The 14,024-nt window shown below is 32.6% G+C and overlaps 2 protein-coding genes across 3 annotated transcripts in view; one reads left to right on the forward strand and one right to left on the reverse strand.

The window, feature by feature from the left end:
* LOC144436123 (uncharacterized) overlaps positions 1-14,024 on the reverse strand; it is a 33,347-nt gene that overhangs the window by 10,700 nt on the left and 8,623 nt on the right. The window contains exons 3-8 of one of the 2 annotated variants that reach the window (XM_078124822.1): positions 9,703-9,796; positions 7,877-8,001; positions 5,617-5,666; positions 4,735-4,796; positions 2,869-2,913; positions 1,058-1,295 (exon numbers count right to left, since the gene is read on the reverse strand). In XM_078124822.1, coding sequence (XP_077980948.1) covers positions 1,058-1,295; positions 2,869-2,913; positions 4,735-4,796; positions 5,617-5,666; positions 7,877-8,001; positions 9,703-9,796 — 614 coding nt within the window. The remainder of the gene's footprint in view (positions 1-1,057; positions 1,296-2,868; positions 2,914-4,734; positions 4,797-5,616; positions 5,667-7,876; positions 8,002-9,702; positions 9,797-14,024) is intronic. The other variant, XM_078124823.1, reaches the window with a different exon arrangement.
* LOC144436124 (ubiquitin-conjugating enzyme E2 U-like) overlaps positions 10,427-14,024 on the forward strand; it is an 89,023-nt gene continuing 85,425 nt past the window's right edge. Inside the window, exon 1 of the mRNA XM_078124826.1 lies at positions 10,427-10,437. The gene's annotated coding sequence lies outside the window, so the exon portion shown is untranslated. The remainder of the gene's footprint in view (positions 10,438-14,024) is intronic.

The following is a 14,024-nucleotide window of genomic DNA, read 5'->3' on the forward strand; positions in this document are numbered from 1 at the left end:
TATCTATACTCACATTGTACACTTTACATTATTTATACTCACATTGTACACTTTACATTATTTATACTCACATTGTACACTTTACATTATTTATACTCACATTGTACACTTTACATTATCTATACTCACATTGTACACTTTACATTATCTATACTCACATTGTACACTTTACATTATCTATACTCACATTGTACACTTTACATTATCTATACTCACATTGTACACTTTACATTATCTATACTCACATTGTACACTTTACATTATCTATACTCACATTGTACACTTTACATTATCTATACTCACATTGTACACTTTACATTATCTATACTCACATTGTACACTTTACATTATCTATACTCACATTGTACACTTTACATTATCTATACTCACATTGTACACTTTACATTATCTATACTCACATTGTACACTTTACATTATCTATACTCACATTGTACACTTTACATTATCTATACTCACATTGTACACTTTATATTATCTATACTCACATTGTACACTTTACATTATCTATACTCACATTGTACACTTTATATTATCTATACTCACATTGTACACTTTATATTATCTATACTCACATTGTACACTTTACATTATCTATACTCACATTGTACACTTTACATTATCTATACTCACATTGTACACTTTACATTATCTATACTCACATTGTACACTTTACATTATCTATACTCACATTGTACACTTTACATTATCTATACTCACATTGTACACTTTACATTATCTATACTCACATTGTACACTTTACATTATCTATACTCACATTGTACACTTTACATTATCTATACTCACATTGTACACTTTACATTATCTATACTCACATTGTACACTTTACATTATCTATACTCACATTGTACACTTTACATTATCTATACTCACATTGTACACTTTACATTATCTATACTCACATTGTACACTTTACATTATCTATACTCACATTGTACACTTTATATTATCTATACTCACATTGTACACTTTACATTATCTATACTCACATTGTACACTTTACATTATCTATACTCACATTGTACACTTTTTTCACTCGTTTCTCTTCTTCTTTCTTCTTTTTTTTGTCTTCCTTTTCTTCAAGTTCCTTTTTCCGTTTTTCTTCTCTTTCTTTCTTTTCTCGTTCCTTCTTCTCTTTCTCTTCCTGTTTCTTTTTCTCCTTTTCCTCTTTCTTTCTCTGTTTTTCTAGTTCTTTATCATCTCTGTCCTTGGAGGATGTACTGCTGAGAGTTTCTTGTGAACCACTCCTTGGAATACTAGGAGTTGAATAAAAAGTTGAAGTAAACGACATATCAATCCATAAATATACAATTCTATTCAGCATCATACATCTATTAGTGAGAACAACAAGAAAACTGAAAATAGTCCAATCAACTGGAATAATCTTAATCATCAATCTAGATAAGTGGAAAACTTTTGCCCTAAATCAGAGAAAATGGTCAGAATGATTGAGGGCCACACTATCAATGGTCTTGATTGGGGTGTTGTATTGAAAGACGAAAGTCTCTGTCAAACTGAACTTATATATATCAGACTTGATAAGATTCTACCTAACTCAGAAAGAATTGGCTTGGAAAAAGTATGCTTACACAGGACCAATTTGATTCACAGTCAAGTCTTTTTAGATACACATTTGGGTATTTATTTGCTAATTTGCATATTGAAATTGAAACAGAGTGTTTAAAATACAGACTTTAGTGAATGTAGGAAATACTTTGACTAAACGAATGACTTTTGTCTTAAATCCTGATATTGCATTACTAAAAAGAAGACATGTTTTCAGAGGTAAGTGTCAAACATGACATGGTTCATTTGTAGGATTTCCTTGCATTGTAAATGATGAAATACAACTTTTTATTTTTTTATTTTATTTTAGATCATTACAACATCATAACGAATTTGCATTACTAACACTATTTTGATGATTTATATAGCCACTGATTACAACCTTTGCAACAGTTGTCTAGAAATGCTTCTGATCAGAAAGCTGTCTTTTCAGTAGAGACAATTAAAACTGGCTTTGTAGGTACTGAAAAGTCTTCTCCTTATCACACTTTCAAACTGATAAATATTGATAACTGACATACATTGATACAAAATAACATTGGGTGCCTCGGATGTGGGTTCACATCATGTTCTTTTTAGTTTGTTTATGTCTCTGAAAAGTTAGTCACATTGCACAATATGACTAACTTTCACAGATATAAACAAACTATGTGATATTGTGATAAGGAGACAAGTTTTAATTGTGATAACTTTTAATTGTCTACTAAAGATAGAATGAAGTTCTGATCAGAAACATGTCCAAACAATTGTCACAAGGGTTGTATTTATTGACACTATTTTTACACTCTTACACTCAAGAAAAATTCTATATAGAATTCAACATGCAAATGTATGCTATTATAAATGACACTAGATAATTTTAGTCAATGGAAAATATTAAGTAGTGAAATTGGTATCTAATGGATATGGAATTTGATTTCTTAAAATAATTTCATGATTTGCATGCAATTATATGATACACCTGGTTGGTGTAACTAACTACACATCCAATGATATGACTTGTTTCATTAGTGTACATAGTGGTACACCTGGTTGGTGTAACTACACATCCAATCATATGACTTATTTTGTTAGAGTGCATGATAATTTGTATATATCTACATATTAGTATGCTTTGAAAAACACTTCATGTACATTACATGCTCTTGTCAACTTACAATTGGCAAAATATGACATGGTTTTATATTAATTTCCATTCCTTGAGTTTATTTGCATATCAATTAATTTGTATATCATTCAACCATGCTTACTATGCCGTTTTACCTGAAAAGTTTGCTCCATGGTTTCGGTGGTGGAGGAAAAGTTTCACTTGAAAAGTCACCAAAATCACACAATCAATAAAACAAACAAGTAACAATTCAAATATTCATATATCTTCTTTAAATTAAAAACAAACTTCACTCCATTCCGATGTAAATGTCATTCACTCACTGTTTTCAAGAAGGGATCTGACTAAATATTCATGCAAATGAGCCAATTGTTATGCATGAACATAACATTATGCAAATTAGCTCATTAACACAGAGTTGCTATACAAGTGATCATTACAACTCCATGCACGTAGTTTATGTATCTCCAGTAACTTCGTAAACATTACAAAAAATATTAGTAAACAACTATGGTCTGCAGTACTGTGGTGAATGCTCAGTCAATAGTATGTAAAGAGAATGCAAAGACAAACTGTTATGTAAAACGTTTTTAGGAGAAGAAGGAAGTGAACACCTAATTTTGTTAACAGTTCATTTTTAGTAGAACACAGAAACGTTTCATAACAAGAAATGAGAGATGTGAGAAAGTCAGTGAAACTAGCATAATTAGTACAGATATAATGTGAGTGTAAAACAGCACATCTAGAAGAAGAGAATGTTATACTTATATTGAAAACAGTAAGCGGAGAATCTTTAACAAGATTTTTTATGCAAACCTTTGGTCTGCCATGCCATTAAATGAAGTGAGAGACAGACTTTCAGATACAGTGTCCAGAGGTGAGTCTTTAGAAGACATAGGGGAAACAGAGCTCAGTTCAGCAGATAATCTACATACAGAGGAGAAATTAGCATAAACACCTAATGTTGTAACAGAATAGCATGAAAACTGGAAACCAAAAACAAATATTGTGAATGCATGTATCAGGAATTGTAAAAGTAGTTGTCATTACTGTTGATACATTATCAGAAATAATAGCTTAAAGAGAGATTCTATCAAATATTGTGGATGTATGTATTTTGGTTCAAAATTTATTTTAAATCAAAAAGTTTGTGGAAAAATAAATCTGCACCTTCTGGTCCATTGAAAAACTATGAAAAGTTCTGATACTGAGATTTGTGTCATCTGAGTAGAAAATTTTTTGTCAAAAAAATGTGAAATAGGTAAATAGTCAATCAATTTCTAATATTTGACTCCTGAGCATATTTTTTTGTTTTTGGCACAAAAGCATTTTGCTTGCATGTACAGAATGATCATGTTGTACAGATATATGAAGGATGGCACAGGATTAGGAATAGGCCTGATGTTCTAACATCGTGTTGTACTTTGTGTAACTACTATAAATTTATCAACCCTACTCAAATAAATCATCATCTATATGTACATGTCTAGACTAAAGGTGACACTAATATATCAACTTATAACAATAGCCCGATCAGTTGATAAACTCTAACCCTGGTACTTGTCCAGAGTTTCCTGGGTTTTTATGTAGGAGTTCCCCTTAAATTTACCAAATCTTCCCCTTCTGTTTCCAGGGTTCAAAGCATTAACAAACAACAATTCATTATGTTTGCGATTAGTCTGAACATAATGTTTTATGAATTCATTTCAGAAGGAAAGTGTTCAAAATTTAACTTTTATTCATTTTTTCTGTTAAAAAACAGTGACAATCCTTTCTTTGAGGTTGTGGTTTGATAAAGAAATCAAAACATTCAAGTTGGCGTGGTGATGATCATGATGTGGTTCACTACTATATAACAAAATATTTTGAAAGATTGTAAAGATTCTAGAGGGTATCAAGTTCGATCAAAATGTTTTAAGTAGAGAGGATCAAAATGTTTGTTCTATAACTTTGTCTATTTCAGTACGCAATGGAACAAAGGTTAAATTTTGATATCAGTTAGTTAGTTAGTTAGTACTTACCTCTGATTTGTGACTTCATCAAATGTTTCATAAATATCCTCCATTTCACCTTCTTCTTCTCCCTGTGAAATATCAACAAATGTTTAATTTATTAATTTATCAGTACCACATCTGTTGATTTATATAGCTTTATTAGTTTCCAAATTTTAATATTTGTCAAACTGAGTTAGAACACTAATATCAATTTAGACTGTAAGTATAGTCTGGATGCTAACATGGTATCAAATCATCTCTGACCCGTCTAGCTCTCAGAAATCATGACCCAAAGGTTGTTCATGTAAATGAGTAATCCCCCAACTGTTAGAATGATGTAAACAATGTATAAGTAGAGTCATGATCTTACAAATATACCATATTTGGACATTATATAACTGCCCCAATAAACACTGACTTATCATTGGGCACAATTCTGTGATTGATTAAAATAATAATAATAAATAATAAAAAAATCATGACTGCGCATAAATTAACCAAATCTAACACTAGTTTGACCATGACTCATGGACATGAAAGAATTCTATACATAAATGTTCAGAAAGTAAATGGTGAGGAACAAAAAATGCCTACTGATTGCAAACTTGGTGTATTGAACACACATTTATGAAGCAGAGACAAATGTATAGTTACACAGTACACAAACACAAATATTTAGAGACAAACAAACAGACGATGTATCCAAAAATACAGACAGACAGACATAGACACAGAGAGACAAGAAGAAAAAGACAGACACAGACAGAGAGCCATACACAGACAAACAGACAGACACAGACAGACAAACAAGCAGAGACACGTAGGCAGACAGACAGACAGACAGACAGACAGACAGACAGACAGACAGACAGACAGACAGACATGAAGAGTTACAGCATGCTAACTAACCGGATCCGAGACATCATCATAGATTTCACCTTCTTCTGGAAGAGCAGGAACTGTAAGTACATAAAGAAAAAATATACAAACATGTAATAAAATCCCTAGAGTGGCAATAAGTCAGGTGTGAATAAATATTTTATTGTGGTGACAGTAGTTGCTGATTACAGATAAAATTACTGACAATTGTCAGCTGCCTTGTTCCAAATGCACTGATACATGTTGGATTAGTCTGTAAGGTACGCCATGATGGAGCGCCCTCACACATCGGCCAACCCCTACCACGGTGAGCGCGAAATGTCACAACGTATTTTCTGATGTTGGATGGCTGTAACTAGACTTATTTATTGGCAGACAAGTGATGTTTCAGTATAACTATAAATGTCATGTCTTGACCATGATATACCAGTACATTATTTACCATTTCAATCAATGTCAGTCTAACTAGGCCATGAAAATTGACCTGTTTGCACAATATCAAAACTTGACAGGGTAGCCTTGAGATCTTATCAAGCTTTATCAAATGTGTGGTCAAAACAAAATCATATATTTCTCATACTTCACATTCTTCCCATATTTATTTTATACGATGGCGACATTTCTAACTTGGAACATTTCTCATAAAATCAGTTATTTTCAGCATGTATAGATAATCAAATACAATGACTTTAAAAAGTACCCCGGTAGCATGTCAAAACTGAGAAATTCTGATAGAAATTATGGGTTTTTTTTCTGATTTTATTTCATGATTGTACTGGTCTACCATTGTTTTAGTATATGACCTAATGTCTTATTGCAGCTAATCTGCTGTTATTTGAATTACGTATGCAAAACTTGGACGAGAGTATAAGGATAAAGTAACTAACAAGTGCTTTAGTCTGACTCAGAACATGTTGGCATGGTAACTACAAGTGCTTAGTCTTACTTAGGACATGTTGGCATATAGTTGGAAAATTTAATTACAGACAGCAAGTTGTCCACCAGTAGAAATACAAATATGTCAGAACAAAGAACTTAAGGGGTCATGTATTAATACCAAGATGATGATGATTGAAACAAAAACTCTCATTAAATAGTTTACACTGTCAAGGAAGTAACTTTCAATGAACCACTATCATATGTCTGGAAGTTATTTTTATCATAAAAACCATTCACAGCAATATGTCAAATTACTGTAAACACTTCCTGCTTTGTTTTATTACAGGGATACATGAATGACAAGTCATGAAACATTTAATCAAGTCTGTGTTCTAAATTTGAGTTACGCCTTATATTCATTATCGCCTGAATTTCAATTTCACAAATTTTTGAAGTATAATATATGACATTGTCCTGTATACACCCAGTTTAAATTGGCTATTCACATGTGCTGCCCTTTGGGGTGTGTTTTCTAGTAAAAGATTATAATATAGGATCCACTCTACACAGTTTTTAATTTGTTATGGTCTAAAATGGGGCCACACAAGGGAGCATGACATCCACAGTTCATAATCTTTCAGTAAATTTCCTGTGTTAATATTTTTATATCGGTTATCAGATCTGTACTTAGCACCCCCTGACATGAGTGTTTTAGATTTCATCACATCAGGCATTGTAAAATTTGACTTTGCATATGTTCAAGATGGAAGCCGATGCTCTAACGGAAAATGGTAACTCATTTTTGGTGAACATGGGTTTAAAATAGGGTTGGTGGCATTGGTTTCACATCCCTATTAGAGCTGACCACTGTAATTTGCTACATGGATGAATAAGTAATCTTAAAGAAACATGATGGTTTTGAAATAATACTGTATTCAGAAAGTTCACTTGACTATAGCACAGCTGAACAAACATATCACTGTAACTCATAAATGAAGTCAGTTTTTATTTCTTTCAGACATGAAAGAATCAGAGATAAACTTGAACCTAATGTCAATGTTATGCTACATGACTCAAGATAAATAAATACACAGGACTGAATAAATTTACATATTTTGCTAACTACACTTCAAAACAAAACAGTTAGTTGATGGGTACTAGAATCATGCCAACTACACTGAGTGTGATAAATTGTATAAAATGTTGCCTATATGTGATAAGGCAGGGTTTGAAGTGAGATGAATAGTTTGGTGAAAAACAAGTCATTAAGCTAACTTGGGTAAATAAAAGTGCCTATATTCTTCATTTTAGTCTCTTACAGAAACCTACCTCTTGAATAAGGAGGTGTAGTGTGTGGCTATGCTGGTTGGCTGTATGAAACAAATTTGATATTATTATTAATATACATTACCGGAGACTTTTGGAGGAGCTGGCAATGGATCTTGTCTCCTTGTTGCTGGTGCAGGTTTACTAGTATCAACATCATCATAGAAATCATCTGATTCATCTAATTCATCATCCTCTGTCATTGGTTCACTGAAATCATGAATGGACTTTACTCATTAACATATGAATATTCATCAAGTAACCTTCTGTCATTGGTTCACTGAAATGATGAGTGGACTTTACTCATTAACATATGAATATTCATCACGTAACCTTAATCTGTCATTGGTTCACTAAAATGGTGAATGTATTGTACTTTAGCCTGTTTACTGGTATATTCCATTTAATCTCCACTTGTGACAAGAATTGCAAAAAGCTGATGTTGTAGCAAAAAAAAATGAAATGAAATATTATTAAAATCAGAACTATAGTATGATGTATTTAATACTCCATTCCAGACACTGCCCGAATTGTTACATGAACCATAACAAATTATAATAAGGTCAAAGGTGGTATCCTTGGTAACCTTAATTCATGTCACACTTTCTCTTTCATCATGTTATCCATGGCATGCTTAGACTTGCTTATACCTACTGGACATCACAATAGTGGTTATTAGGTTTTCATACAGTTCACATTTTTAACTGGTAAATATTTAATCCCCATTTTATAAATAATGGGACAGACACTCAAAAAGACAAGTCTATCAATTCATTAAAAACGAAACACTTATGTTGGTAATTGCTCCCAGTGATTTTTTTTTATACAGGCACAGACACACAATTCTACAGATTTCTATTCAGATGTATTTCATTCACATTCATGACAAATGTGAACTTGACCTCAGCAGTTGGGGAAAATTACTTACACATAGCTCACAGGTGTTATGCATTGCAGGACTTTGGTGACTTCGGGATAGGCTATGAATTGACTGGGAAAGTATCGACAGTTCTACAGCAATGTGATAGCAAGCATGACAACATAGCCCGGTCATACAGCCCCCAACACTGAATGTAAAATCTGTAGCCATGCACTGTTTTGAAAAAGTCTGTCCCTATACACATTTATAAATATACCAGTTGGACTAAAATATTTTGCCAGGAAAGAGTCTGACATCTACCACCAGTCGACTAGTCTGGATGCCAACTCAGTTTCTAACTAAACCACAGAAACTAGACTACCAGTCAACAAATACAGAAAATAAAGATATAATCATATCATATCATAATACCAGTAGATGTTCAAAACGGGTAAAAAAGTAAATCCAATTTCCTCCATAAGAATCTAATATATTTAGTTTCAAAACATTTTCATTTTTACAGGGTGTCATCACAATGGTAGCAGACAGTTTTCTTGGTAAAAAACATTGGCGTTCTAATGCATCAAGGTCACAGGTCAAAGTAGTCTGATTGGCAGCAGATTTTTCCTGGTAAAGACATGGTGAATCTAGGGCATCAAGGTCAAAGGTCAGAGTAGTCTGATTGTCTATATTGGTGGTGTATGGAATGGTCACGTTTTCATGTTGCAAGACTGTTGAGTGTTTGTATAGGACATTCAACTTTCCTTTCATTCTGAAGGCAATACTTGTACAGTACAGCATAGCAAAATAAAAGCTTTTTCACTGAATGACGTACATTGTTGGTGAAAAAACTGGGCATTTCATTCTACAAAAATCCTGTTTACCCTCTCACAAGTAAATGTCTCACATTTAGACTGAAGACAGCTATGCAAGAAATGACAAGGTGCATCTTGGGATCAGACCAGATCCTGATATTTGTACAAATGAAAATATCCTGACATTTGTACAAATCAAAATATCCTGATATTTCTCATAACCTGGTTAATACTCACATCATAGAGACTGGTCTGCCACTACTTGGTACATCAACATCATTGTATTCTTCTTCTATTTCAAATGCAAACTCAGGAGGTGGTGGCAAGGGTGCTGAAAATATCACAATAAACATTTTATATATTTTTCATACACAACATACAAAACAAACAAACAATTTGAACAAACATTTACACCCAATGAAAATCTGCCCCTGGGTTATGGTTTAATAAATAAATGTAACATAGGTATTGAGGTTGAAGAATGCCATGGAATCATGTGGAATATCATGGAATTCATGTCTGTTCCAGATTCCAAGCTAAATCATTTGATTTGCTGACACTTCAATATAGTTTGGTATCCATGTATGTTTTCCTGTTGAAGTACAGATAAACCAGAAGTGTCTTAAAATAGATGTGTTGCCATGGTATAACACATGTATAGTCATGTATGTAGAGTCATGGATGATACAAAACACAGTTTAAAGTGGCCATATGGATGAGAATTTGGTATTTATTTTGGATTTTTATTTGATAAAACAGCTTCACTATGTTTTTCTACTTGAAAAAATAATGTGAAATGACATATACCAAGTCCATGTTCACATCTCAATAAACGGCAAAACATTAAACAATGTGTAATATGTTTGTTATTGTACGTACAATAACAAACTTTTTACACCTTGTGCATCTTTTTGCAATGTATTGAGTTATGAACATGGACTTGGTATATGTTCTTTTGCATTATTTTTTCAAGTAGAAAAACATATTGAAGTTGTTTTATTGAATAAAAATCCAAATAAATACCAAATTCTCATCCATATGGCCACTTTAATAAATGGACATATTAATTATTAATACTTCACAGGAAGATCTCCTGTGATAGTACTTTGTACATATACTAATCAATATATATTTGAATCATTGGTATATACCTATGTTCATGTATCATGGGTGAAGGTATACACACACACACACACACACACACACACACACACACACACACACACACAGATATTTATTTATTTCTAGTTTGATGTCTGACACTGACATTTGTAATGTCTTCCAAATGTGTTTTAGAGATCTAACAAAATTGAGATATTTGTATTATATAAACATTAGCAATAGTGATCTGTGATTTTACTTCAATTCTAATTACAACTGCTTGTAATACTATGATAGTGAAGCGATTATTGTGGTCTGAAAACTTCCTAGTTTCAATATGTGATAATGCATAACAGCCTAATTGATTATATTCAAATGAAATTATTCATATGTAAATGTACTCAGATGAACACCAGAGCAACATAATTCACATATAGGCAAAACTTTATGTCTAGAAACAGCTATTGGGGCACACCTAAAATAATGTGTTGACACTGATACTATCACAAGTGGGGAGTGAGAAGTGAAGCAAAATCACAGATCTTAGGTTGACACTGATACTATCACAAGTGGGGAGTGAGAAGTGAAGGAAAATCACAGATCTTAGGTTGACACTGATACTATCACAAGTGGGGAGTGAGAAGTGAAGCAAAATCACAGATCTTAGGTTGACACTGATACTATCACAAGTGGGGAGTGAGAAGTGAAGGAAAATCACAGATCTTAGGTTGACACTGATACTATCACAAGTGGGGAGTGAGAAGTGAAGCAAAACCAGAGTGTAGACAGGTTACATGAGCAACAGATTTTGAATAGATAGAATGTTACATCCTGACAAGTAGGTCAAAGGTTAAAGTAGTCTTCCTTCCTTTGTGAAAAATATGAACTTATTGTTTCAGTTATGTATATATGTCATGTATGATATACATTTAATACTGATAAATTTATTAATATAATTACATCAAATTTAATATGCAATCAAAGTTTTCAAATTTCATCTATCACAGTTATTACCCCGGTATCAGCAAAGTAATTCAATGTTGAGACACAATATAATACTTGTGACTAAGGAATGGTACCATGTTCATATAACTACATATACATTATGTGCAGGGCCAATGCAAGCAGGCTGAAATATGCATCATGAAAAAAAAGTCAAAAAAACTTTTTTGTCTGCAGCAATGTTCACAATTGTTGATGACTTTCTAATTTAGCGATTCTACATCAACGTCACGACAAATGACTTTTTAAAATTGTGCTGAACTCATGTAGGATTACTAGACTACCAAAGCCAATCACAAGTCTCTCGGCATCGTCGCAAACCATGACCGTTTTGCGGTACCGTTCTTAACGAGCCAGTCCCTATTTCGAAGAAATAATAGCTTCGGTTTGCAAGAATGGTCTCTTGGCTATCTCACAGGAAATTGTTCTTACATTGTGTAGCAAGACAAACTAAGGGTGCAATTGATTTTTGAACTCATATCTGAGAGGCGTTTTGTGCCAAACAAAGGTTTTGACAAATTGAAATCATTTCAGTCAAGATATACCTTTTGCACTATGAAAACAAACTAAATATATCTTACAATATTTTTACAGATTCTGATATATCATTTTAACACACTAAAATCATGAAATATTAGTATTATAAATCAAAAATCATATTTCCTTGTCTTTGTTTATATACTGTGACATGTACACTATATTTTATAGTTTGAAATATCCATATTTTAAAATACTTTATATCATGATAATATTTGTTAATTACTATAATCTCAGAATTTGATCAGAATGTAAAGACTTTGTACCCAACCCACTGTATAAACACATTATGACAATGTCATACATTGAGTAATCAACAGTGAAATCACAAAGAATAATTAGCAACAGAAAATAAGTATGATTTTTTTCATTTATCTAATTCATTTATCAGGATTGGGTGTTTTTGTCTTTTGTTTATGTAATTAATACAGTCAGTGATACATTGCAGTGGATGTCTGTAAAGTACACTAGGAATATATAGTCTTAAAATATTTATTGTAACCATAGCAACAAGTACTAAATCTATAATCTGCAGGTTGGAAGTATTATTCATACACTGTCAAATATTAAAAGAGTCCACAACCAGGTGTGGAAATAGTAAGATTTAGACTAGTTTACTATTCAGTTCCACTGATCTAACAGAGTACCATCAAATAAATTTGGTAGTCTAGATATGTTTAGTAGTCTGTGTCCTGGACTACTGCTAATCTGGTAGTCTAGGTACAATGTTTAGTAGTCTATATACCCAGGACTACTGATAATTTGGTAGTCTAGATATGATGTTTAGTAGTATGTGTTCTGGACTACAACTGATTTGGTAGTCTAGATGTACTGTTTAGAAGTCTACAGTGCACAGGACTACTACTAATGTTGAGCCCCCCCCCCCTGACAACTACTAAAATTCAATCAGTTGCCCAAACTCATTTGGACTGTTAGTATGTTCACTTCAAAATGCATTTCTCCTTGTTGAACATACTTCAGAAATCACTAGGTTTTTCATAGATGTGTTTATTGGTGTGGACGGTCAGAGTAAACATAGTCTACTTCTTATATGGAATTGTTAGATTTACACCTCTACTCATGAGACCACATTGGCATCCAGACTAAAAAAAAACGTTCATATTTTTCTGGAATCATAATCTTGTTTACATTTGGCATAGTGACATCACCAGTTTGCAATTTGTGTTCATATCAAAATCAAACATTGACACATAGTTCATGAATGTGCAATTTTAGCAGTAGTCATACCTAATGCCTCCACCCTTGAATGTTTGATCATCTTCAGCAAAGTATAATATGTATTATACCATACACACGCCAGGTTGAACAAAAAATATGGAATATATATTCCTGTCATTCTACATCACGTGCGTTCGAAATATAAATCAAAATGCTCAAAATTGCCATTACTTTCCCCAATTTTTGTTTATATTATCATTACTGCCAAAGGGTATACATGTAAGTTATTCTCCAATATTTTCATCATTCAGCTGGAAAATACTCCTGACCTAAGGGTTGTCACTACAAGTCGCTTGACGATAGTGGCAAGGGTCCAGTAAGTCACTCATATTTACCATGACTGAACGAAGCAAACTATTGGGGAATAACATCTATTATTCAGCATACAGTGAGTGAGTAACATGAAATAAGTTGAAGTTCTCCTTTTGCTGTAACTGATTGTATAACTATGGTAAAATGGTAAAATAAATTGTCCTTTGAACTTTTTTGTGTTATGCTGATTAAAGACATTATTTGCTAAATAAAATTAATCAATGAATAAATCACATTGTGGTGCTAGTCTAGTACATACCCTAAGGGGGACTCAGGCATACAAATGATAGACCTGTACAGATATTCATCACACATACTGGATACACAATCTGATTAAAACTGATGTAATGGATTCACTATTAACAATA

This window comes from Glandiceps talaboti, chromosome 6 (genome assembly GCF_964340395.1).
Source record: "Glandiceps talaboti chromosome 6, keGlaTala1.1, whole genome shotgun sequence".
NCBI classification, from domain to species: Eukaryota; Metazoa; Hemichordata; class Enteropneusta; family Spengelidae; genus Glandiceps; species Glandiceps talaboti.